This window comes from Grampus griseus (assembly GCF_964374135.1).
Source record: "Grampus griseus genome assembly, chromosome: 7".
Classification (NCBI taxonomy): Eukaryota; Metazoa; Chordata; class Mammalia; order Artiodactyla; family Delphinidae; genus Grampus; species Grampus griseus.
In genome coordinates this window covers 103,098,303-103,121,893 of record NC_139001.1, presented here as the reverse complement: position 1 = coordinate 103,121,893, position 23,591 = coordinate 103,098,303, and the positions used below count along the sequence as shown (strand labels likewise).

At 50.7% G+C, this 23,591-nt stretch overlaps 1 protein-coding gene across 4 annotated transcripts in view; it reads right to left on the bottom strand.

Annotated features, from left to right (window-relative positions):
* Window positions 1-7,470: 7,470 nt before the first annotated feature.
* MARCO (macrophage receptor with collagenous structure) overlaps window positions 7,471-23,591 on the bottom strand; it is a 32,868-nt gene continuing 16,747 nt past the window's right edge. For 2 of the 4 annotated variants that reach the window (XM_082658337.1, XM_082658339.1), the window contains exons 5-13: window positions 20,245-20,343; window positions 20,103-20,138; window positions 19,545-19,643; window positions 19,389-19,451; window positions 11,414-11,458; window positions 10,399-10,497; window positions 9,605-9,649; window positions 8,941-9,117; window positions 7,471-7,745 (exon numbers count right to left, since the gene is read on the bottom strand). In XM_082658337.1, the coding sequence (XP_082514463.1) occupies window positions 7,615-7,745; window positions 8,941-9,117; window positions 9,605-9,649; window positions 10,399-10,497; window positions 11,414-11,458; window positions 19,389-19,451; window positions 19,545-19,643; window positions 20,103-20,138; window positions 20,245-20,343 (794 nt within the window). In that variant the 3' untranslated portion in view covers window positions 7,471-7,614. The remainder of the gene's footprint in view (window positions 7,746-8,940; window positions 9,118-9,604; window positions 9,650-10,398; window positions 10,498-11,413; window positions 11,459-19,388; window positions 19,452-19,544; window positions 19,644-20,102; window positions 20,139-20,244; window positions 20,344-23,591) is intronic. The other 2 variants (XM_082658338.1, XM_082658340.1) reach the window with 2 other exon arrangements.

Below are 23,591 nucleotides of genomic sequence, written 5' to 3'. Positions count from 1 at the left end.
GGAAGGGGGGACGGCATGTATTGGGAGATTGGGATTGACATATATACATAGCTATGTATACAATAGATAACTAATGAGAACCTACTGTATAGCACAGGGAACTCTACTCAGTCCTCTGTGGTGAACTAAATGGGAAGGAAATCTAAAAAAGAGTGGATATATGCATACATATGACTTATTCACTTTGCTGCACAGCAAGATGCTAACACAACATTGTAAAGCAGCTATACTCCAATAAAAATTAATTTAAAAATACACGCCAAATACAAAAAAGAAGTATGTACATTATTTTTTAAACATAATGCTATCGCACACTTGATAAACTACAGTAGAATGTAGACATAACTTTTATATGAACTGGGAAACCAAAATATTCACATGACTTACTCTATTGTGATGTTTGCTTTATTGCAGTGGTCTGGAACTGAACCCACAATATCTCCGAGGTCCACCACCATATTCAAATATCTTTGAAAACCACTTAAGTCACTCATGAAGTATAGTCTTCCATATGCATAGACATGTATAGTAATGTGCATGTGTCAGTATCTAATGTATAGCATCTATTTAAAAAGATATGTGCGAAATAGAACTTTAGGCCACTATTTACATTGCCATTTTTCTTTTAATTTTTCTGAAGTCAGGTAGTTGAATTTACATAAGGTGACAGTACCAGAGCAACTGTGTGACTCCACAGTGGTATACACAATGCTCCAAAGAACTTTGATCCACTCCAGTGGGTTGGCAGGTGCCTCACTAGCCCCAGTTCTGCATCCTACCCACCCCACCCCCAATACATGCCCTTTGCCCCTTTGCTGTCCTCCCGCCAGAGGTGGAGGGAGCTTCAACTGCCCAGGGACTTTGTGCTCGGCCATGTGACTTCCTTTGGCCAGTGAAATGTGGGTGACAGTGTGCCACCGCTGACCCCAGGGCTTAAGAGGCATCATATGCTCCTTCTTGCTCTTTCATGCCGCTGCCTTCACAATAAGGCAAATTTTAGAAGGATACAGGTGGAGCAGCCCTAAGCCTGACCCACAGAGAGGAGCCAAGCTCAGCTGGACCACAGCTTGCAGCAGAGCTGCCTGGTTGAGCCCAGCCCAGCTCCGCTAATGTCCAGCTGACCTGCAGATGCAGGAGTTAGTATAAATAATGTAACCTACCAAATCTTGGTGTAAGTTGTTATGCAGCAATAACTAACTGATACAGTGGGCATTTCTCATCAGCCCCTTTTTCTATTTCAGAAAGTTCAGGTCACATCTTGCCAAATTTCAACACCCTCCCATCCTGCCCTAGGAAATCTATTTTTATTTCTATTCATAGTTTCTCTCCTCTCTGACCAACACCAAGGATTTTTTAAATTGCCAATTTGATGTGCAAATAAATGATCTCCCTCTTTTTGGATTTCTTTTATTATAAGTGAGGATGAACATTTTTAAAATATACGTTTACTAGTGTATTGACTCTCTTTTGTGACTTGATGGTTTGTATTCCGGGGACTTGAAATAATTCACCTCTGATTACCCTGCCACTGAAGAAGACTGAAGAGTGTTTGAATGAATGAATTCCTTGAGTTCTGAGCCCCTCCTCAGTCTCATAGGCTTAGAACAACCCTATCAGGTGAGTGCTATTTGTGTATAATTTTAATAATGCAGTTTCCTATGTTGCAAAAATATAAATTTTCTGAAAGCCTCCTGAGTCCAGCATGGTGCAAATGAAATAGTCTTCAGAACTAGAAGAACTGGAGATGAGTTCTAATGACCAAAGGAAGGTCATTTTATTTCTCTCAGCCTCAGTTTTTCCATCTGTAAAATGGAGATAATAATCGAACATCCCACTCAATGTTGCTGTGAAGAGTAAGTAAGGTCATGGGTCACCAACACAAAAATATAATGCAGCTAGCATGATGCATACCCCGCAGTAGGCCCTTAAAATATCAGATTCTGCACTGAGTTTTCCTTCCTTTCATGGATGGGCCAAAGGGATTAAGAGAAAAGAAAGATGTCTCTGGAGTGAGAGCCATCAGGGAAGGTTTCCTAAAGGAAGTACAATTTGAGCTCGGTGTTAAAGGGTGGGGAGGATTCTGGAGTAGTGGATGGAAGAAGGGAAGATATTGTGGGTGTGGAGACATGGTAAGAACAGGCTTGGAGTCAGGAGCTGTTCTAATAAATGTTGCTGTTGGTCAGTACCCAGTGTATGTCAAGGGCACACAAGCTAATCCACATAAGGTAATATTTTATTTTTGTTTTTATCATCATCATCATCATCATATTCCCATTTCACGGATGTGAAGCAGAAACTGAGAGAGGTTATGTGATGTCCCCAAAGCCACACAACTGGTCATCGGTGCTGGCTTTGAATCTGATCCTAAGTCCCACCCTCTTTTAAGCAAACCATCTGTAGCAGCCATAGCGGTGCTTCTGGGTCTCTGGCTTCAAGAGAGAACCTGCTGTTCAGCTGTAGGAGTGCCCAGCTTCAGGGCAGCATCATACCAAATCCACCCTCACATCTGGGCCAAGGCCCTGCACTTCTGGGGCAGACCCCGGCCAGGGGACTGAGTTGGGAGGAGGGACTAGGGCCTGACTATTCTTGCCCAACACGGCACTCCTCTGAGGGGCCATCTTTGCTCCTGTCTCCCTATAGAGCTGGCTGAGACTCTGTCATGGCTACATGTCGGTCTGAGACTCTGCCTCCACCTTGCATCTTTCACAGGCCTTCCTTGCAATAAACCTCTCCCACTCCCAGCTCCATATGTGTGGGCTTCTGGAGGACCCACAGACATACCATCCTGGTTCATCCTCTCCACAAGCCTGGTGCAGATGGGTGGGCCCTGAGGAGACCCACTGCCTGGTGCAGGGGGCTCAGTGGGGCAGTGTTGGGGGCGAGGGATGGCTGTGAAGGGTCTTGAAGGATCATAATAACCGAGACCAAGCATTTACCACGTGCCAGGCACCATTTAAGATGTTTTCTTTTAACTTACCTTTTCAATTAATCCTCACAAGAACTCTGACAGGGAGGAACTGTTACTGTCTTTATTTTACAGATGAGGAAAGCTCAGAGAGTTTCAGTAACTTGATTGTGCGGGTAAAGACCTACTACGTGGCAGTACCAGATCCTAACCCAGGCAGTCAGGCTCCAGAACCTCAGTTCCGAGCTGCACCTGTCCAGCTGGATGCTGGGAAACTCTCTGTGCTTGCCCTTCCAGGCGGGGAAATGATGGGAGTCTTGCACACAGAGGACCCTGCCATCTCCATGGCACCCAGCCAGTATGCTCAGCGTTGGTGTCTGTGCTGCCGGCCTCAGACAGGGCACAGAGTCCCCAGGAAAGGGAAGCAGGAGGGAGGAGAGTTATTTCAAGTGGACGGTAGTGTCACACAGAGGTCATGCCCAACATATGGCGGCCCCAGCCGCCCAGCCTGTTCTCTGACCGTTGAGGATGCACTCCTGCTAGTTTTACCCAGTTCCTCTTCCGTCCCACCATCAGCCGCCTATCAGCCACAGCACCAGCGTGCCACACACTGCAACTGCTTTCTGTGGTCTCTGCGGTTCTAAAGGGACTTCCTCAGCTTACCTCGGCCTGAGAGCTTAGCAGAGGACCCACCAGGAGGAGCTGCAGGCAGCAACTCTCCGGGCTGTGTGAATTCCCCTCTACTTCTCACTGGCTGTGTCTAGTTTTATTTGGCCGTTATTGCTACCTAACGAACCACCCCCAAACCTAGCGGCTTTTAGTTGCAACCATCTGTGATTACTCATGAGTTTATGGGTCGCTTGGGCAGTGAGTCCTTCTCATATGGGCTTGACCAGTCTCTGCTGGGCTCGCTAACGTGACTGGGGCCAGCTGTTGGCTGGCTCGCGGAGGATGGCCTCTGCTGGGGTAACTGGGTCCTTCTTCACATGCTCACTCCTCCCCCAGCAGCTTAGCCTGGGCTTGGTTTCATATCGTGGCAGGAATTCCAAGCGAGGGAGTGGAGCAGTAACAGCTTTAGTTCCTGTTAGAAGAGCTGCGGTCACGTCGCAAAGGCAACGTGAATAGAAAGGTGGTGAATTGGGACCAGCATACCCCGGTACTGAACCTCTCAGTGACTCAATTTGCTTATGTATGAGATGCAAATGATACTGCTTGTATCATATGATGCTCTGGCGTGCTGTGTCCTTTTAGGGGTTGGTCGGTCAGGTGCAGCCTCAGGAGGAGACCCAGGAGGGGAAAACAAAGTCTATTACACTCACAGGTCCTAGTGAGACAGAGTCGCTGCAGGCTGAGGGGGAGCCACCCACAGAGAGCACCAAGGGGGTGGGTCAGCCACGCAGGCAGGGAGCCGGGAAAGGGTGAGAACCCGTGGGTGAGGGCCTTTGTCGGGGAGGGGGTGGGTGGGGTACACAGTCAAACAGTGTGAAGGGGATTCCATTGGTGCGTTTGAATGTCATTAGGTCGCAGCGACAGGAAGGGAGGAAGGGGAATTTGTGGCAGGGCCCAGCTTATCACACTGGTGCACCTGGTCACCTGGGCTGGTGCTCATAGCCTGTTTGTGGCGATGCTGAGGCAGCAGGAAGATAAGAACTTTTTTTTTTTTTGGCGGTACGTGGGCCTCTCACTGCTGTGGCCTCTCCCATTGCGGAGGACAGGCTCCGGACGCGCAGGCTCAGTGGCCATGGCTCACGGGCCCAGACGCTCCGCGGCACGTGGGATCTTCCCGGACCAGCATCGGCAGGCGGACTCTCAACCACTGCGCCACCAGGGAAGCCCGATAAGAACTTTTAAAATTTACAATACACCTTGTAAAAGTTGGACCCCACGATTTTGTTTTGAAAGCTAATCTTGTTAAAGGCCTCGGATTAGATTTGCCTCTGGAGAAAACCATTCCTTTGTATGGGGGCACCTGTTTAGTGGGTGGGGATGCAGGGGTCTTTAGTCACAAAAATTAGAGTACAGGGCACAACAAGGATGTGCCTCCCATCTGAGGAAAGACTATGAAGCAATCCCAATACGAGAAGCTAAGCGCCCTGTTTAGCATTCCTTCATTTGTTCAGGCAGTCATTCATTTATTCAGGGAGCCAGTCAGAAAATATTTATCATGAGTCTATTGTGTAAGAGACATTGCATAAGAGAAACTGCATAAACAAAGGACTGGATGTGATAGAGGGGAAACAAAACATTAAGGTTGCTGGAGGACCAGGTGAGATTGTCAGGGGCACATCCTTGTAAGCCGTGATGGTGAGTTTGAGCCACTGCCTAAGGGAATGGGGAGCCACTGAAGGCTATAGGCAGGGAGTGGCATGGTGAGCTATATCATTTCTAAAGATCTCTCAGGCTGCTGCCTGCAGAACAGATAGGTGGTTGGTAGAGCACGGTGGATGCAAGAGACTAATTAGGAGAAGTTCCAAGCACCCAGGCCACTGGGGCTGGAGCCTGGATCATCTTGGTGGCAGAGATGGAGAGGTTTGGGAGGTAGAATGAGTGAGACTTGGTGCCTGGTGGAGGCATGGCATTTGACACTCAGTTTCTGTCTTGGACCCTGGATGGAGGGAGCCATCGGCTGAGATGGGGGCAGGCTTTAGCTGCCTGGCCTTCGAGATACCCGTGTGGAGGCAGTTGGTGGACATACAGGTGGCCAGAGCTCAAGAGAGAGGCCTTCACTGGAAGTATAGGTTGGGGAATCAACAGCTAAGAGATGAAAACCAAAGCCATGGAAGGGAAATGCTGGGTGTGCTGAGCCGTGTCTCTCAGTTTCCTTGCTGTGATGGGGTGGGGGGATGGTCTATTCTCTGCAAGGATTTTGTCTCTTCTGTGCCTGTAAACTGTCGTTTGTTCCTGTGGAAAGGTGTGTGTGTGTGTGTGTGTGTGTGTGTGTGTGTGTGTGAGAGAGAGAGAGAGAGAGAGAGCATGCCTACTGACACATCCCTAAGGATGATGGAAGGGGTCCCCCAGGCAGGAACCAGTCCCGCAGTGCATCATTCTTGGAGGAGGCAGATCCTGGGAAAGGAGATGAAGGTGGGAGAGTTGGGCCTGAGACTCCAGGGAGGACCCTCCTCTATTTTTGTCTCCTTGTCTCCTTTCCCACCTTCCCCTGTGAGGGGCAGGGGGCTTTCACGGTACCCTCCCTTCCTGATTGCTCTGTTCAGACCTCCTGCACTTTTAAAACACTCTAATCAAGTCAGCCAGGCTGGGCTTTTGATAAGCTAAATGGAAAAAACTAGAAAACTATTTCTGCTTTCAACTCTATTTTCACGGCTCTCCTCTTTCTAAAGAGGTTCAGGAAGTCAGCTCTGAGGTTCAGACGGGAGAGATGACATCTTTGTTTCAGGCTGTACCTGCCCTTTCCTTCCTTTACGGGGGTGGGGGAATGGAGGTGGGGTGGGAAACAAGGAACAGGCAATAAGATTGGAGAGATAAGGAGGCTGATAAGACACATTAGTTACCATTTGCAAAATATTATATCCCAGCACCCCCTGATAGGGCTTAAAATGTCCTCTTTCCTCCCTGACTGACCTACCACTCCCCTATCACAAAGTGCCAGGAAAACCTGCATCATTATAGAGGTTTCTGACAAATGAAGACAGGCAGCTTTCAACCCCCCGTCCCATGCCCCTCTCCCTGCCGAGGGCCAGAGAGCCCTCACGTCCCCCTGCAGCTCTGCCCTTGGTGCTGAGTGTGCCCCTGCAGCCTCTGAAAGTGCATATTGGGTCCTGGGTGGCTGGTTGAGCTCTTGAGGCAGAAAGCCCTGAGGTGTCCACTCCATCTCCCAGCCCTTCTGCCGCGCCTCCTCGGTCCCACCATTTACAAGTGTCCCTGGGCAGGTCTCCTAACGCCCTGAGGCTGAGCTCCTTACAGGTCAAGTGTGAACAGTGATGCGTCAGAGCCGTTTCCCATGCACCTCACTCTCCCAGATTTCACATTTACTTGAGCCATTTACAGCACCTGGAGGGAGAGGGCGAGAGCATGTGATTGCGCTCAGAGAATATGTATCCCAGGGGAAGACTGCAAAGGGAGAGGGAGGCCAAATTTCCCAGAGAGGGTGAGCTGCTCTACCTTCTTGGTTTAATTCAGTCGTTCATTCCATAAATATTTACTGCATTTATGGAGCTCACATCCCAATGAGAACAAATTTTCATGCTTAATCGTACGTTTCCTATTTTCCATGCAACCTGGTGTCAGCTACGCGCGGCCTCTTCGTTTGCTGCCGAGCAGCTCCAGTGCTGGAGGGAGAGCCCGCTGCTGTGCAGAGATGCTACGTCGGATTGATTGAAAGGCTGGTCATGACTACTTCTGTCTACAGGTGAGCCTCGCTTTCGGCATTGCATTTCAGCCCCCCCCCCCGTACCCTCAGCCTCCCCGGCTCTGAGCTGAGACTCCACTGTCCCCGTGCGTGGGAATGGGGGTGCAGGGAACGTTAGGACTCAGTGAAAGGCTGTGTGCAGGGAGTGGGCAGGAGGGACGAGCTAGTGATTCCAGCCACGGCGCAGGGCGGTGCCAGGTAGCGCTTTGAGCTTTATTAGCAAGCCCACTTCAGAGGCTGTCAGCCACCCCAGGAAGCCCCTCAGAGAGCACGGCCTCCCTTCGTGGGCTGAGTGTCTTGGCTGTGGACGCCCTGGGGGCAGAGCAGTGAATAGTCTGTGGGGTCATCTGCAGTCCACACCCGCATCCTCACTGTGGTTGCAGTTGTGAGAGCCCCAGCTGTTCTTGCTGCAGCTCCACAGGCTCGATTCCGACCCTTGACACGCAACGTTGTCCAGCCAGATGGTCCCAGTGCCTGGACACAGCAAAAGCAAGGAGGGAGAGGAGCGTGGGATTAGGGTCCAAGCAGCATAGCCTGTCTGTCCTCAGGGTCTTCCACGGGGAGCTAGACTGCCAATTTCTCCCACATGTGCCCAGGCCCACCGTGCTGATGGCTGGTCTGCTCTCTTACGATGGCTCTGCCTCTGCTCTTTCTACCTTTTGACAAAAGTCTCATTCGAGTATTTAATATGTAACCCAAGCATGATCTGAAAGCTCCTCCTAGGATCTCTAGGGTTTGTCTCTTCCTTAAATGCCTTTGTAAACAGGCTATTCACGTGTTCTAAATCACTCACACCTTCCTCAAACCGCCTTCCTTCTGATATAACTGATTTCAGATCAGGAGCTCAGAGGAATTACCGGATGATTTGATTTCCGTAATTGACACTACAGTGTGACCATCTATAGAGGCTTAATCTGTTTGAGGAGAATGTGTATTTTAAAGGAGTTTTGTAATCCAACTGGACTCAGATTGAAAAGTAGGTATGCATTTTGGTGGGGTTGTGGGGAGGGGTAAGGGGAGAGAACATTTTGGGGTGGAGGCAGGAGAAATGGGCCTAGTGTCCCTGTCAGATCAGCTCAGAAATGGTCTCAGGCCTGGGGCTTAACTCTTCTGTTGAAAGTCTAAACATTTTGCTGCAAGACGTAGCTGAGTCTCTAGCACCCGAGGACATCTTTCCAAAACTGATTTTAGGAGGTCCCTGCTCTGATTCGTTTTCTCTTCCCTTCACACCTTCTCCTTGAAGATGATCAAGCTTGGGCCACCTAGACCTTCAGGTTCCAGAGAGCTGGGATGACCACTGTGCTGCCTGCCCTGCGTCCTTCTCTGTTCTCCCAGCTCCAGCCCCTCAGCTGTCCAGAGAGTGTCCCTCACAAACACCCTCCGACACATGGCATTCTGGCTTTAGGGCTGGACAGACAGCAACTCAAACAAGCCTTTGCTGTCCCTTTGGGGAAGAGAGCCTTCTTTCTCCTGGGGCTGCCAAGTCTGAAGGATGTAAGTTGGGGTCCTGGGCTGCAGAACTTTTCAGTTGCTTGAACCAATCCTTTTCTTTTAACGCAACCAAGCTGAGTCACTTGCAACCAATGGTTGCCAACACCCTACCAGGGAGAGAAAGCCCACATCAGCACCTCAAGGAAAGAGGCTCCTGGTTGAGGATCGATTCACTTACCAGCTCCCACGTTGAAAACGGCAGTTCCCGAAGAGAAACCCAGCATGCGGCAGAAGACGGTGGCATCTGAATTGTCCCAGTCATCATCGCAAATTGTCCCCCAGGCTCCATTATAGTAAATTTCAGCCCGGCCTCGGTTCCTAGAGCCAGCAATCCGGACGGATACCATGGATTCGCCTGGATGACAAAACACACACGGGAGAGGTGAGGGAAGCAGCCCAGGGCTTTGTGTGAATGTAGGCTCTGCCGTTTCATTTCTGGAAGTCCTATAGTTAGGGCAAAGAAGCCTCCTGCTTGGCTGCCACCACAGCTGGGAAGATCCCACATGCTGGCACCAGCACAACCAGCGGCTCTGTGCACCTGGGCCTGCAGGTACGAGGCCATGGGGACAGGTCCCTCTGCAGCTGGCCTTGCAAATCCAGCCCACCATGTTTAGCCTTGTGTTGTCGATAAAAAAGGGGGAAGAAAGGAGGGAGGGAGGGAGGAAGGTGTTATCTGTGGCTCTGTGCCACGGGCAGGCTTATTCAAGGGACAAGCCCTTAGCTTTCCCCCCAAATGAGGAATCTCTCTGACAACCAAGCCCTCTCCCCCTAGCACACCTACAATTTTCAAGTACAGAGTAACCTCTGGAACACACATTAAAGAGAACAGAAATAGCAATTACCTTTTTGACCTTTTTCTCCCTTTGCTCCTTTCAGCCCAGAAGATCCTATCATGAGGAGAAAAACCACACAGTTCGAAGGAAACCAAGCCAGGACCCCCTTGCCCTCCTTTGCCAGCAGTGGGGAGGAGGGGCGGGCAGGAGGGTGGAGGGGTGAGGGTCAGACTCCCTCCTTCAGCTTTGCCAGCCACCTGGCATCATGGGGACTGGATGTGCCGTGGGATCCCATGGGTGAGCAAGAAGAAATGGGCCTGGGGCTTCCCTGACAGCGCAGTGGTTGAGAGTCCGCCTGCTGATGCAGGGGACGCGGGTTCGTGCCCTAGTCCGGGAAGATCCCACATGCCGCGGAGTGGCTGGGCCCGTGAGCAGTGGCCGCTGAGCCTGCGCGTCCGGAGCCTGTGCTCCGCAACGGGAGAGGCCACACAGTGAGAGGCCCGTGTACCGCAAGAAAAAAAAAAAGGAGAAGAAATGGGCCTGAGCCACAGCAGGAAGGATTTAAGCTCTATTAGAGAGGAACATTCAAGAGACATGGAGTTAGAAGTCTCTCCTGCCATCAGTCATGGCGACTGTGTGGTCCAGGGCCTGACTGGGCGTGATGCCAGTGCATGGTCACCGGCCTGCCACTCGGAGTGCCTGGCCGTGCCTTATTCTCCTCTGTAAGCTCAGCGCTGAGGGCGATCCCAGCGCAGGACTTGGCCACAGAGCCACTAAACCTCTACCCTTCTGGTTCTGAAAACTCCCAGCACCTTATGACAGGCCTCTCCTTAGAACCCTCACATCAGAAACCGAGGCCTTACCTTTCGCTCCGGGCTCTCCCTTTCGGCCGTCTGGTCCAGGTGCCCCCTTGAGGCCGACCAGGCCTGGGCTTCCCATCTCTCCCTTCATGCCTGCAGGGCCTGCGGAGGAGAGAGACCACCTCCATCAGATGCTCTGCTCTGCTTTCCAAGGGGGACCAAGGGCCTTGGTGTTTAGTGCCTGAGTTGTCCTAAACCACCAGGTTCCCCCCTGCCCACATCAATGGGCTGTTCGAATGTTCAGCAGGGCACTGCCCTGATCCCCCGACTCCTGTGTAAACTCTGGTTGAGGACGAGCGGGTGAAAATCGCGGACAGTATTCCAAGGCTGCTGTTCCTCATTGGATGGCATAATTGTGTGGACGTTCTAGACATTCTAGGAGAATTTGCTAGAACATTTCTAGCATTCAATTTCCCCTTCAGTAAGTTAGAATAGGGATAGAATATCCAGCTCAGGTGGAAGAAAGACTGCTCAGGAAATGTGTCTGGGGAGTGTCGCTTTGGCTTCTCAGGGTAGGGCTGGCGAGAAGACTAGAAATGCCATGGGCAGGGCACAGTAACCAGCTACTAGCTAAGGCGGGGGCCCACGAGGACCTTGATGATAGCCCCGTGAGAAGCAACAGGAAGAGGGGGGCACCTTGGGGGCCAAAGGGTAGAGGGAGATGGACCGAAGCAGATGTGGACAGGCAGATAGAGGCCATGCAACCAACCTGGCAACTGGAGAGGAAGGTCACCCAGCTCCTCTGCGGCTGTGCCGCCTGAAGCCACCACCAGGGGCAATTGTCCTGGCTTTCTTTACCCTCCACCCCCTCTGCCCCCGCCCCTCTCTCTACACCCCTTCCCCAGGTTTGTCACCCAAAGAGTCTGAGGCTGGAGCGATAGAGCCCTGCAGGCAGAGACGCTCTGGGGAAAGGTTACTGAGGTTACCGCCGTGATTTCAGGGTCGACAAGACCCACCCTTGGAGCACAAGCCCTTCCAGTCATCACTGTGAGAAATGAAAATGAAGCCGGCACTTTACCTGGGACTCCTGATTCTCCTTTTGTTCCTTTCTGTCCTTGAAGTCCTAAGATCAAAATACAAAAAAGGGGAGAAGATAATAAAACGTAGATATTAGACTCTTTTAATCTTAGACAACCTCTACCTTCTGTCTGATTAATGCAGAAGGAAAGGCACATTGGTTCTCCACGATTGTTTAAAGCCTCTTTAGCAGAGCATAAATGTAGACAGACTGCAGATAAATGGGGACGTGTGTTGGGGTGAAATAGAAATGTATTTGATGAGAGTCTAGGTTAGATGGACAGACCCCAGACTCAGTGGCTGGCCTTCCTTGTCCAGAAATAACCTGACTTGGTGTCTAAATTCAATCCCATTCCTTTCTGTTGCATTTTATTGAAAAAGAGTTGAGAGATAGTTTGAAAATAAAGTTATTTTTATTTCTAAAAGACTGTGGAGGAGACTCAGTGGCCAATAGGAGCTTTGGGGGGGCCGTCACCCTCAGTAGATATTCCATAGCGTTTATTGGTTTATTTCATTGTGGCCCCCAGTGTAGCTAAACATCCTTCTTCCTTCCTCCCATTCATCTCTTTATTCACTAAATTACGTGGAAGACCCAGTATCCCCAGCACCATGCTGAGTCATAATTTATTGTGGGATAATAATTTATTGGTTTAGCAACTCCATGGTCTCTCAGAGAAACAGGACTCTCCAAGACAGTTACACAAACTTGGGGAAACTAAAGCTCATTATTGACCACGAAGTAACAGTTACTAGAGGGTAACAGTGGGAATGCACTCCCACCATGCTCTTGACTGGTAACCCTCCCACCACGCCAGCTCAGTCTTAACCAAGAACCCACCCGTTTGATGATCACTAGAGACCACAAGGAACTCGGTTACCCTCATTGCCAATTGCCTGGAGGAAGTTCCTGCCTTCCACTTCAGTTCCTGGCTTTCCTGAGCACCTACTGTGTGCTGGTCAGTGGAGGGCAGGCGAGGGGCCTGGTGGGCCTCTTCAGGATCCCTCCTTGGAATAATGAGCAAGCAGTCCTGGCTCCTGGCAGCCTTTCAGAGGGCTCGTCTGAGGCCGGGCGCTGCCTGGGGAGGAGAGCCCGAGGGCCGAGGAGCTAGGAGCTGCTGCTGCAAGCCTGGGCACAAAGGAGGCGGGAAGCCCTGGAAAGATCTGAGAGGGCAACTAGTTCTGCCCCTCATGTTTGAGTTGAGGACCAGAATGGGGCTCAGAGAGCATCTTCTAAAAGCTGGAGGGACCTTCGAGGTTGGCCCTGGCAGACAGGCCCCAGCTCACCCCGCGCCAGCTGTGCCCACTGCAGTCCCTCGGTTTGGAAAGCCTCACCACTTTGGTCCCCTGGGGAATGGGATCAAGGCTGTGAAAGCTGCTAAGATGCTAGATGTTGCTGCCTCTGAAGCCTTCTCTGGCCTCGCCCGTGGCTGACGTACTTCCTCCCAAGGCAGCACAGGGGCAAGAGTCAGAGAGCCTGGGCTTGCGTCTGCCTCCGTGACCTTGAGCCAGGCTCCCTCTCCCTTAGCCTCACCTTTCTCCTCTGAGCCTCTGGCTGGTTGTCAGACTGAAATGAAGTTGTCTGTGTCACGTACTAAGCCTCGTGTCTGACAAGCGGTACCACGAGGACCCCAGGGCCCTGTCGGCATGTGTCTGTCTCTCCTCCAGCGGACAGCGCCTGGGACACTGGGGCTGAAGCCCCCGCAGGAGCTCCAGGCTTGCTGCCCAGCAAGCCCCCCCCCACCAGATGTTTGCTGTTGACCTCAGGTGGCCCAGCACGGGCAGTAGATGTGTCCTCTCTGCTTACCTGCACCTGAATTGCAGGTGTCAAGATGAGGGAGGAGAAACCACATTCAGAAACATGTCTTTGGTTATTAAATAGAAAAACGGTTCATATCTAGACTCTTGACCCTCTCTGTCACATCCTAAAGGGTCCCATATTGCACAGATCTCTACCTTAAGAGACTGTCCCTAGACCCAAGGTTGAGGGACACCTGGCACTGGGATCTCCCCTTATTGCCTCTCTGCCACCAGAGAAGTCTCCAGAGCACCGAACAACAAATGTCCTATACAGACAGGAGCCCCAGGGGAGCCCCTGCTCACTAGGGCCATGGTCCCCAAGGCCTGACCCTTCCACCTCGTTTCTCACACCCTCCCTCCCAGCCCCCCACCTCTTGAGGACTCAACCTCTGCTGCTGCCTGCACTGCACTAGGCACCACGCCAGGAGCTTCACATGCATCTCTCAGCTTCCCAGCGAGGTCGTGCCATTTCCCTCTTTACAGAGGAGGAAGTCCACACTCAGAGACGCTAGGTGATTTATCCCACGTCACACAGGGAGGGAGTGGTGACGCTGGGGTTAGGACCCAGGGTTGGCCTCCCACTGGGCACTGTGGCTGCCTGTGTGCCACCAGCATGCCAGCTCACTACTTCCTGGAGTTTCACGTGGGCTCTCCACCTAGTTCCAAAGACTCCCAGTGGCCTTAGGCCATCTCTTACTCCTAAATAAGTCATCAAACTAGAGTGAGCGTCAGAATCGCCAGCACAGGGTTTGTTAAAAACAATGTGCTAAGCCCCCCCCGCCCCGCCCCGGGGTTCCTGATTCACTGCATCTGGGCTGGGAATCTGAGACGCTGCATTTTTAACAGGTTTCTGGGTCTTTCTGATGCTGCTGGTCAGGGACCATGGTTTGAGTAACCACTGCCCTAAACACATCTCACTCGATCTTCAGGGACCAGCTGACAGCCCGCGTCCTCCAAGCAGCCTTCCTATCTCTGAGGAACTCACGGCCCCTCCCCTGTCTAAGCTCTCCCGTAACCCACTGGCCCTTGATAAAATGCCCTCTGAGATGTGTATAATAGGTGTAGGTTTATGTCTTCAAAACTCCCCTCTTCAGGCTTCCCTGGTGGCACAGTGGTTGGGAGTCCACCTGCCGATGCAGGGGACACGGGTTCGTGCCCCGGTCCGGGAAGACCCCACATGCCGCAGAGCGGCTAGGCCCATAAGCCATGGCCGCTGAGCCAGCACATCCGGAGCCTGTGCTCCGCAACGAGAGAGGCCACGACAGTGAGAGGCCCACATAACGCAAAACAAAACAAAACAAAACAAAAAAAACTCCCCTCTTCAAGGCAAGGAAACTGGAATTGAGTTTTGTGTGATTTTTGGGGGTGTGATTTCTCTCCAGTACTGGACTCTTGAGAGGTGCTCGCTGAGTGGCTATGCATGGATCCAGGGACCAGTAATGACTTCACTATACATCAAGGCGGCATCCTGATTGGATCAGGGAGAAGGAGAAATGGCTGAAAAATACAATTTAGAAGTTCATGTTGTAAACCTTCCCTGGAAGGGAATGAATGCTGGGTTTGTCCTCTTAACCACAAGCAAACTGGGATTCCCTGGGTGTCACAGACTCATCACGCTGAAAGGGCTCAAAATATTTATTTGCAAGCTGCTTATTTATAGAAACAATTTTCCCCCAAGAAAATAGTTTAGTTAGAAAGCACATGCCTTCCTATTGTTTTGTGTTCAGCTGGTGCTCTGCCTAAAATCTTAGAAGGTCCCTGCGTGAAGGGAAAATTGCCTGTTTCAAACCCAGAGTGCTGGCAGATTGGCAGGGACCTGGGTATTATTCTAGAACTCTCCCCACACTCCACAGAGGAGGAAACCAAGGCTCTGGAAGTCATGTACCAACCCATCATCACCTAGCTAGTTGGCAAGTCCAAACTGATGCACAGGCCTCCTCACTCTGATTTAATGTAGAAACTTCCAGTACGTTAGGAAACTTCCTTAAATACCATCCCAACTTATGGGCTAAGTGCAGCCTGGCAAATTTTGGGTTAATTTAATACCTAACACATTGAGCTGTATAACAAGAAGTAAGATGGTAGGTAGGGGACCCAAATTTGGGACGCATGTAGACTTCTTCAGATGTTTCTAAGAAACTTAGAGGAAAACGAGGAAAACTCTAAGTGACAATTTAGCAATATGAGTTGGTAGACTTTAATAAATTCTTGGACTAAGTCAATACTTAGACGTGGGGAATGAAATCAACTGAGAAATTATATTCATGATATAGGGCTTAATTGCTATTATGGGTTATTCTTTGTTACTTATCTTTAAAGTAAAACGCGTCTTAAAAGACAGATGAGAAACTAGATTTCAAGTTCTTTGCACTTTGGCTTTGCCTCAAGAGAAACATAAAAGGACATAGAAGATTCAGATTCTTGTTATATTTTAGACATGAAGATTGTTGCGATGCAGAAATTTTGATCAGATTGGTATTTTGGAGCTTCAGTGTTTTGGCTGTGTCTAACTTCATTTCATAAGGTGAGATGGTAGAAAGAGAAATGCCGTGATCACAAGTTGAAGTGAGCCCTTCCTTATTTCCAAACAAATTTTCCTTTTCAAAATGGCCAAAGGATTTAGAGCTAAAATCTGTTTTGCTGTGGATTTTTTGCAATTTTTTTTTCCCCAAAGTCAAATGATTCTGCAATCGTTTGAAAGATCAAAGGTGAGAAAAAACTAGGTTTTCGGGGTTTGATAAAACCTTGTTTTATGAACGGTGAAGGAAACTACCATTACAGAAAGTTCTTCTTGGTGATAATGTCCTGCTTAAATAAACTATGCAGTCTATCTTCCCAACAGAATGGAAGGAGTCTCCTCTTTGCCATCTTTATCTTTAATCTTTCTCAAGGGGTGTGAACGTGGGGAAACGTTCCACCAGAATGGGTTGGAGTGTGATTAGAGAGCAGCAAGAAGATTTGGTGACTAAGCTAGGATTTACCCATCTACTGTGGGGTGAGAGGTGCGGGCAATTCTGATTTCTCTGAGTCCTCTACTCTATGTTATTCTACACAACAAAATTTAGAAAAGCACAGTTTTGGAATCAAACTTTGGGATTAACTCCTGGACTCAGTGCATATTAACTGTGAGACCCTGAGGAAAGGTTTTACCTTTGCTTCCTCAGTTGTGAGGTAGGGATGATGAAACTCAGCTGTGTGGATGAACTAAGGTCACGGGAGGAAAGGCCCAAACACAGTGCCTGGCTTGGAGGCGTCATCAGTACTAAACAGACCTCTTACTTTTGGTAATTAATGCACAATAACGAGATCTAGCTGTTACCTAGTTTAAGCCAACCCACCAGAATTTCTCTGTTTTCATGCCATACTGCTAGACAGTCTCCTGTGAGATTAATGATTTTATTTACAAAATGGGAAATACATCTGTTTGAAAAACTGGCTTGATATGATCAAAACTGAACCAACACCTCAGTACCTCTAGTCTGGGGAATACCAACATCCTGACGTTGACAAGTAAGCATTGTCTTCCGCGAGGAGATGGTCTGGCTCCCACTCACCACCCACCCTTCCTTCTCCCACTGCAGAATCTGACCTTTCCAAAAGTTCATTAACCTATGACCTCAGGAGAAAATACAGCCCTGGCTACGGCTAGCCAGTTTATGGTCCTAAGGGAATTCCCTCCTGAGATGTCTATGTAGACCATCAGCTACTCGATCAAGACAAATGTTTGGGTTTGAGCGGGAAACATATGCAATTTGGAATTTGTTGTAATCATCACACGCCCCAAATTGAAAATGTAATTCACCATGTTTACCTGGGCAGCTGGAATTCAGGAATAACCCTTAGAATCTGCCTGGTTGGTATTTCCCACTAGGCCTGATTGATGGAGGTTCCCATAAAGGTGCTCACCAGATATGCAGGGACTCTATAATGGAGTTAAAGTGATTCCCAGACAGTTGGCCAAGAGTGTCTGTGGGATCTTAGGTGAATAACAAAGAGCCATAACAGGGCCTGAGAGCTCCATGTTTCCTTCTAAGAGTGGAAGAAGCTGCTGCAGCTTCTGCTCTGATTCTTCCAGGACTTGGGTACAGGGAGAAGGTGCCGCTCAGCGGAGTGCCCTGGTGGGGGTGGGGGAGGGCTCAGGCTGCCCGCAGAGGAAGGCAGCATGACAGAGTATAATGGATGAGGCCCCAAGCTTTGCATCAGCCGGGCCTGGATTCCAACCCATGCCGCATCTCTTACTGTGAAATAGCACTAACGAAAGTGTGTTTTCCATTGGGCTGTCATGAAAATGCTCACGTCAGAAGCTGCTCTTATTATGCAAACCCTCCCATGATGCAGAGTGCAGGCAAGATTCTCCACCTTCAGTGGGAGACGCAGGCTCAGGGGCCTGGGGAGTGGGTGCAGTGCCCCTTGTGGGTAAAATCATGTTTTGTCACCCATATTCTTGCTTAGTCAATAATCACTAGCCTGGCAGTGGTGGGGTCGGGTGGCGGGGCTCCCAGTTTATAACTGAGGGAGAAGAGCCAACATCTCCATGAAGCCAAGCAGAAAACTCAGTGGTAAGACAGCCTCAGAGTCAGGCACCCTAAGATCTGGAGTCAGGGAAGATGGAAGTATAAAATCAGGAAGAGGCAGCCAATTAATCGGGGTCACCTGACCACCACACCCAGATGGAACCTTTCTGGAAGGCCAGACTTGCTGGTGGCCTTCAAGTGGCATTTATATGGCATCAGGTAGCAGAGCCCCTGCCTGCACTGACCCACCATCTGTGAAAAGGAAATCAGCTCCGAGGCTGGATGGATTGGAAGGGCCAGGATATAGGAGTTGCTTGTGCCAGGGCTGCTGACAAGCATCAAGGAAACTCCAAAGGTCGAAGGTCCAGAGTCCAAGGCTCAGGAGGTGGCATGGCCCAGCTCTCTGGCCAGAGCTCCTGAGCCTCTACCACATCCTAGACCTGGACTCCAGGGACACGCGCCTACAGAGCCCTCCCTCGCCCTCCAAGACTTCACCTGCTCGGTTCCCTCTCTCTGGACTTGCCTTCCTCTCCCCACGTGGCTAAGCTCTACTCATCCTCTAAGACTCAGCTCGAGCTCTTCCATCACTCCTGCACTGCCTACCTTTTGCTAACCCCACCAGGGGCCGCTGTGAACTTGAAGGATTTGGGTCAAGTCGCATTTGTTTTAAAAAATCAATCCGTTGACCACTTGTTCAATGAAAACTGAGAGGGCTTGCCCCTGGTGTAGGTGTCTAACATGGTTCTGGGGTGAAGGCATCCGGGTTGTCTAACTCAAGTGTGACCTTCTGCTCTGGCAGTGACTGTCCACAGACATCCTTGGAAGATACACAGCCCTTTCTCACAACCCTGCACTGGCCACAATACCTCCTGGCCTGCACCTGGCTTTCTAAATGGCATGTGACACTTCTCCATGCAAAACCTACAGCACGGTGTGCCTGACACCATCTGGCAACAGTCCATCTACCTATCTCCTGCACCGGCCTGCACATCTGAAGGCAGGAACCAGGTCTTAGGCATCATGGGGGGTCCAGCACCTAACACAGTGGACCAGACTTTCTAGACCATCGTAGGTGCCTGGACTTAGTGACTAGAAAACACACAGTTCTTTATAAAGTAGACCACACTGGTATGATGGTGTATAACCTAGACTAAATTGGCGTTAGCAGTTTATAACCTTGACTAGGATGGTTTATGAGCTAGTCTCTGTGAGTTGGGTAACCGTGGGTCACCCCTCTCGGCCTGAGCCCCCCTGGGAGAATGTGCAAGAAGGGTTTCTCGACAGCTGTTGTCCAAATCCAGAGCCCTGACCCTTGGGACCTCATGCAGGTCAGTGGGAGAGAGAGGGCATTACGAGGACCCCTGGAATGCAGGCCAGGAGACAGTGCGGCCGAGGCGTCCCCTGCTCTCCTCTTTGACGGTGGAGGTTTGGTCATGGCATTCAAAGCCCCTCAGGGACCCTGGGCAGAGAAAAACAGCCCCAGAGCCTTGGACTCAAAGGGTTCCAGCAGAGGAAAGTGTCCTTTTTAATCCAGGTGCATCAGGGGCCAGAACACAGGAGACCCTCCGCCTGCTTCTGGTGGACCTGCTGGGAGGTAGTCTTCCTCTCTGTCCATCCTTGACACCCAGCAACTCCACCTGCCCGCCTACCCACGTCCTCTGTTACCTGTGTCCCCCTTGCTTCCTTTCACACCTTCGGCTCCTGGACTCCCGGGCCTCCCTGATGGTCCTGGACGACAGATACCATGGAGGGTGTAAGGTCTGGGCTGGGTGGATCTTCAGACATCACTCCCCACGCCCAGCACAGGACCCAGGACCTCACCTATTGGCCCAGTGGGACCAGCGCTGCCAGGCTCACCCTTGGCACCCGGGGATCCCGCAGCTCCTGGAAAGCCTGGAAGACCCTTGGCTCCGGGTTGTCCTGAAAGTTAAGTCATGAATGAAAGGCTGGGAGTGGTTGGCCCCTTCAACACACCTCTTCTCTGCAGCGGCACAGGCATCTCTTAACACCTCATATGTTCCCTGGGCAGCTTAACCTCTAGGAGCCTTGAACTAGCCCTATGAGTGGGAGGAAAATTACAGTCTCAGCAATTGATTAATTTTTTCCATTCACTGCTGCAGAATTTGAGGTTTACGGACTTACTAGGAACTCTGGGTGTGAGCATCCTGCTTCATACCCCTGGGTGGCAGGGTGGAAGGAAGCTCTAAAAAAGAATATCAGGTAGGCCTGCCTTCCAAAGCTGCTCTGTTCCTCTTAGGACAGGCCAGGTTTTACAAAACTCCAGAAATAAGAAATAAGACACAGTAGAGTCAGGTCCTGAACTTGACTCTGCCCAGGGACGGCGGTAGCTGGAATGATGCCGATTCCCACAACGCTTACCTTGATCTCCTTTGAGTCCAGGAATTCCAGCCACACCTAAAATACAGAAGGACTTTTAAGGATTTTTTTCCCCTCTAGCTCAGCCCGCCGGACAAAAAGGGAATACCCACAGGACCACAGACCTGACTGTGCAGACTCCTACCTGGGGAACCGGGCATCCCTGAGTCACCTTTCTGCCCCCGGGCTCCAGGGGGTCCCATGACCCCCATGTCTCCTTTCATGCCTATGTCTCCTTTTCTCCCTGAAAAACCAAGGGATTGTGGCCAGACATGGGAGGAGGGCAAACCCGGCTGCCACGTCCATCTCTGACACATCCTGTCCCACCCAAATTCCAAACTCAGACTCCTTGAACTCCTACTGGTGCCCAGAAGTGGAAGATACAATGGCTGCCCGCAAGGAGCACACCACCTTGCCCAGAGGCCAGACATAAACTCATGAAAAATGGATGAGGTGACCTGGCCCGGCGGATGCGCAGCGGAAGGTCCCAGAAGCCGGGCTCTCAGGGCCCTGGTTAGTGACCTGGTCCCTGGAGGAGGGACCACAGCCCAGGCTCATGCAGCACTGCCTGGTTTACTTCAGTGTGTGAATTTGGGGAATTACTGTTTCAAACTTCCCAAACTGAAATCTGAATATTCCAGAAATCAGATCCCAAGGGCTGAGGACAGAAGCTTTGAGGCACTGCTGGAGAGGAAAACATTGCAGCAGCACTTATCCCCCTAGTGGTTCAGAGCCTGGCTTTCCTGGTGGCCAAGGTTTCAGAGTTCCCACCTGTCATCAGCATTCCGGGCTCGCCCCAGTCTCTCCTCTCCTGGTTCTCCGTGTCTCCCTCTCCTTTCTGCCACTGCTCAGCGCATATCAATCGAGGGAGGCTCCTCCCTAGGCAGGGCTCAGCAACCCCTGCCCAAACCTGCCAGCCTCCCCGCACAGGGCCTGCTCATCGGGGCCCACTGGCTTAGGAAGCCAGCCAGGTCCCACCATCAGCAGAGTTCCACCCCAAGCAACTCCCTCAGGGGCTGGGACCAGCTTGTTGGGATGGAATTTGGTTAAAGAGCTCCACTCCATTATTTTCAAGATTTCAGAGCTGGAGAGGACTCAGAAGGGGGCCAGCCTCCTCTCTAGTGATTTAGGAAAAGTAGACAAAGTGGTCTGGAGTGGAGGGAAAGAAGCAACTGTCATACAGAACTCTCTGGGTCTAAGGTTTGAGTGACATTAGGTGCAAGGCTTGAGAATTAGCTTCTCTGAGGCGGTTTGGATACTTGAAGAATAATTATTCCTTGATGGAAGACAGAAGAGCCATAAAGAACATGTTTACAATTCAAGTCCCTTACAACAGACTGAGGTGCAAACAGCAAACAAGTGTTTGGTCATTCAGAGCATCCACCGTGAGTGGAAGGGCCAAATGGCGCTCCTTTCTTCTTTTTTTTTTAACATCTTTATTGGGGTATAATTGCTTTACAATGGTGTGTTAGTTTCTGCTTTATAACAAAGTGAATCATTTATATATATACATTTGTTCCCATATCTCCTCCCTCTTGCATCTCCCTCCCTCCCACCCTCCCTATCCCACTCCTCCAGGCGGTGACAAAGCACAGAGCCGATCTCCCTGTGTTATGTGGCTGCTTCCCACTAGCTATCTACCTTATGTTTGGTAGTATATATATGTCCATGCCTCTCTCTCGCCCTGTCACAGCTCCCCCTTCCCCCTCCCCATATCCTCAAGTCCGTTCTCCAGTAGGTCTGTGTCTATTCCTGTCTTACCCCTAGGTCCTTCATGACAAATGGTCCTTCTTAAACAAGGCTAGGAATTATTTCCCTGGAGGAATTTGTTGGTGCCCTATGGCTCTGGGCCAGCCAGGGCCATCACGCTAAGGCAATTGTGTGACTCTCTGAGGTTTCTTTCTTTCTTTTCCTTATTTTTTGGCTGCCCCACGCGGTTTGCGAGATCTTAGTTCCCCGACCAGGGACTGAACGCAGGCCCTCTGCAGTGAGAGCACGGAGTCCTAACCACTGGACCGCCAGAGGATTCCCTGTATGAGGTTTCTTGAGACTGGTCTGGGCCTGAGTCTGTATTGCTATGACTTCCGTGTCTCTCTCAAAAGTTACAACCTTGGGAAGCAAAGCAGTACCGGTGAAAGGACCAGAGTCTGGAGGCGCCTGAGGAATCACAGCTGCGTCTGACTTCAGAACCTGCCCGTCATCACAGCTAAAGATGGAGTGAGGGAAATAGATGTGTCCCCTGGAACCTCATCAATGTAGCTTTACCCATCTGCTGGGGCAAAGAGCAGAAAACCTCAGTGCCGCTGGGGCGGGTCCCACTTGGTCCGCTAGCCCCGTCCGCTGACAGTGGATTGGGCAAGCAGTGGGTAAGAGAGATCTGGTGACCTTGGGAAAAGAAATTTGGGAAGAGGAGGGGTAGGTTAGAGTCCTGATTTCTGAAGAAGTGAAACTGATCATTTCCGCTCGCCAGCCACATTGCTTCCAGGCCTGAGTCTGGGCGTGGCGATGGGTGAGAGTGATGGGTGGATGGGAAGTGATGGGTGGATGGGAAGCAGTGTGGCTCAGACTCCACAGGCAAAAGCCTGGCTGTCATCCCCTCTCTGGGGCTGGCAGGGTCACCTTGAGAAAGTCTGGGCCATAGAGAAATGCGGAGGGCTACCTTTGGGGTCATCCTCACAGGTCAACTGTCCAACCACCTGCCTGGTGCAAGGATCCCCCTTCAGTCCCACCAAGGAAAATTCTGCAGCCCCTGTTCCCCACACCCCCCATCTGCCCGTTTCATCGTGCGGCAGCCCAAGTCTTAACTATTCCTCCCTTACCTCAGCATAATTGGTTCTCCAGAAACTTTGCCCGTTGGCCTCCATTCTTCTGTGGGGTACCACTGAGAGCAAGTCTATTTTCTCTTCCACAGGAACCTCTCTAATATTGGAGGATGGCTGACACATCCTTATAAGGGCTCCCTCTTCCCGATGGCAAGCACCCTCCGTTTCTTCTAATGTAAATATTTCCTACATGCCAGGTATAGCATCACAATCTTGTCTTATATTCCTGTTGTAATCAATCCTCATTGAAGGTTGCTATTATTATCCCCCTTTTGTAGGTGAGTACATTGAGGCTCGGAGAGGTTACACAGCTAGAGCTGTATTAGAACCCAGATCTGTCTGATCTTAGAACTGAAGTCCTTCCCTTTCTACTTTACAGGATCACTAACACTACCTACCACGTAGCAGAGTTTGAACACACGATCTCCAACCCTTATAGCTGTCCTGCAAAGCATGTATAATTTAATTATTATGATTTTAATGTAATTGCCATTCTTTGCTGAAAGGAAGAGGTTAAACCTCAACAGGCCAAGTAACGTGTCTAGTTACACAGGTGAGCAGGGATGGCGACCAAGGCTCCTGGTTCCACAGCCTCATTCCCCTGCTGCGCCCAGAGCCACCCTGAGGGTGGTCTCTTGCCAAGAGACCAGGAGCACACAAGGTGCTCAGT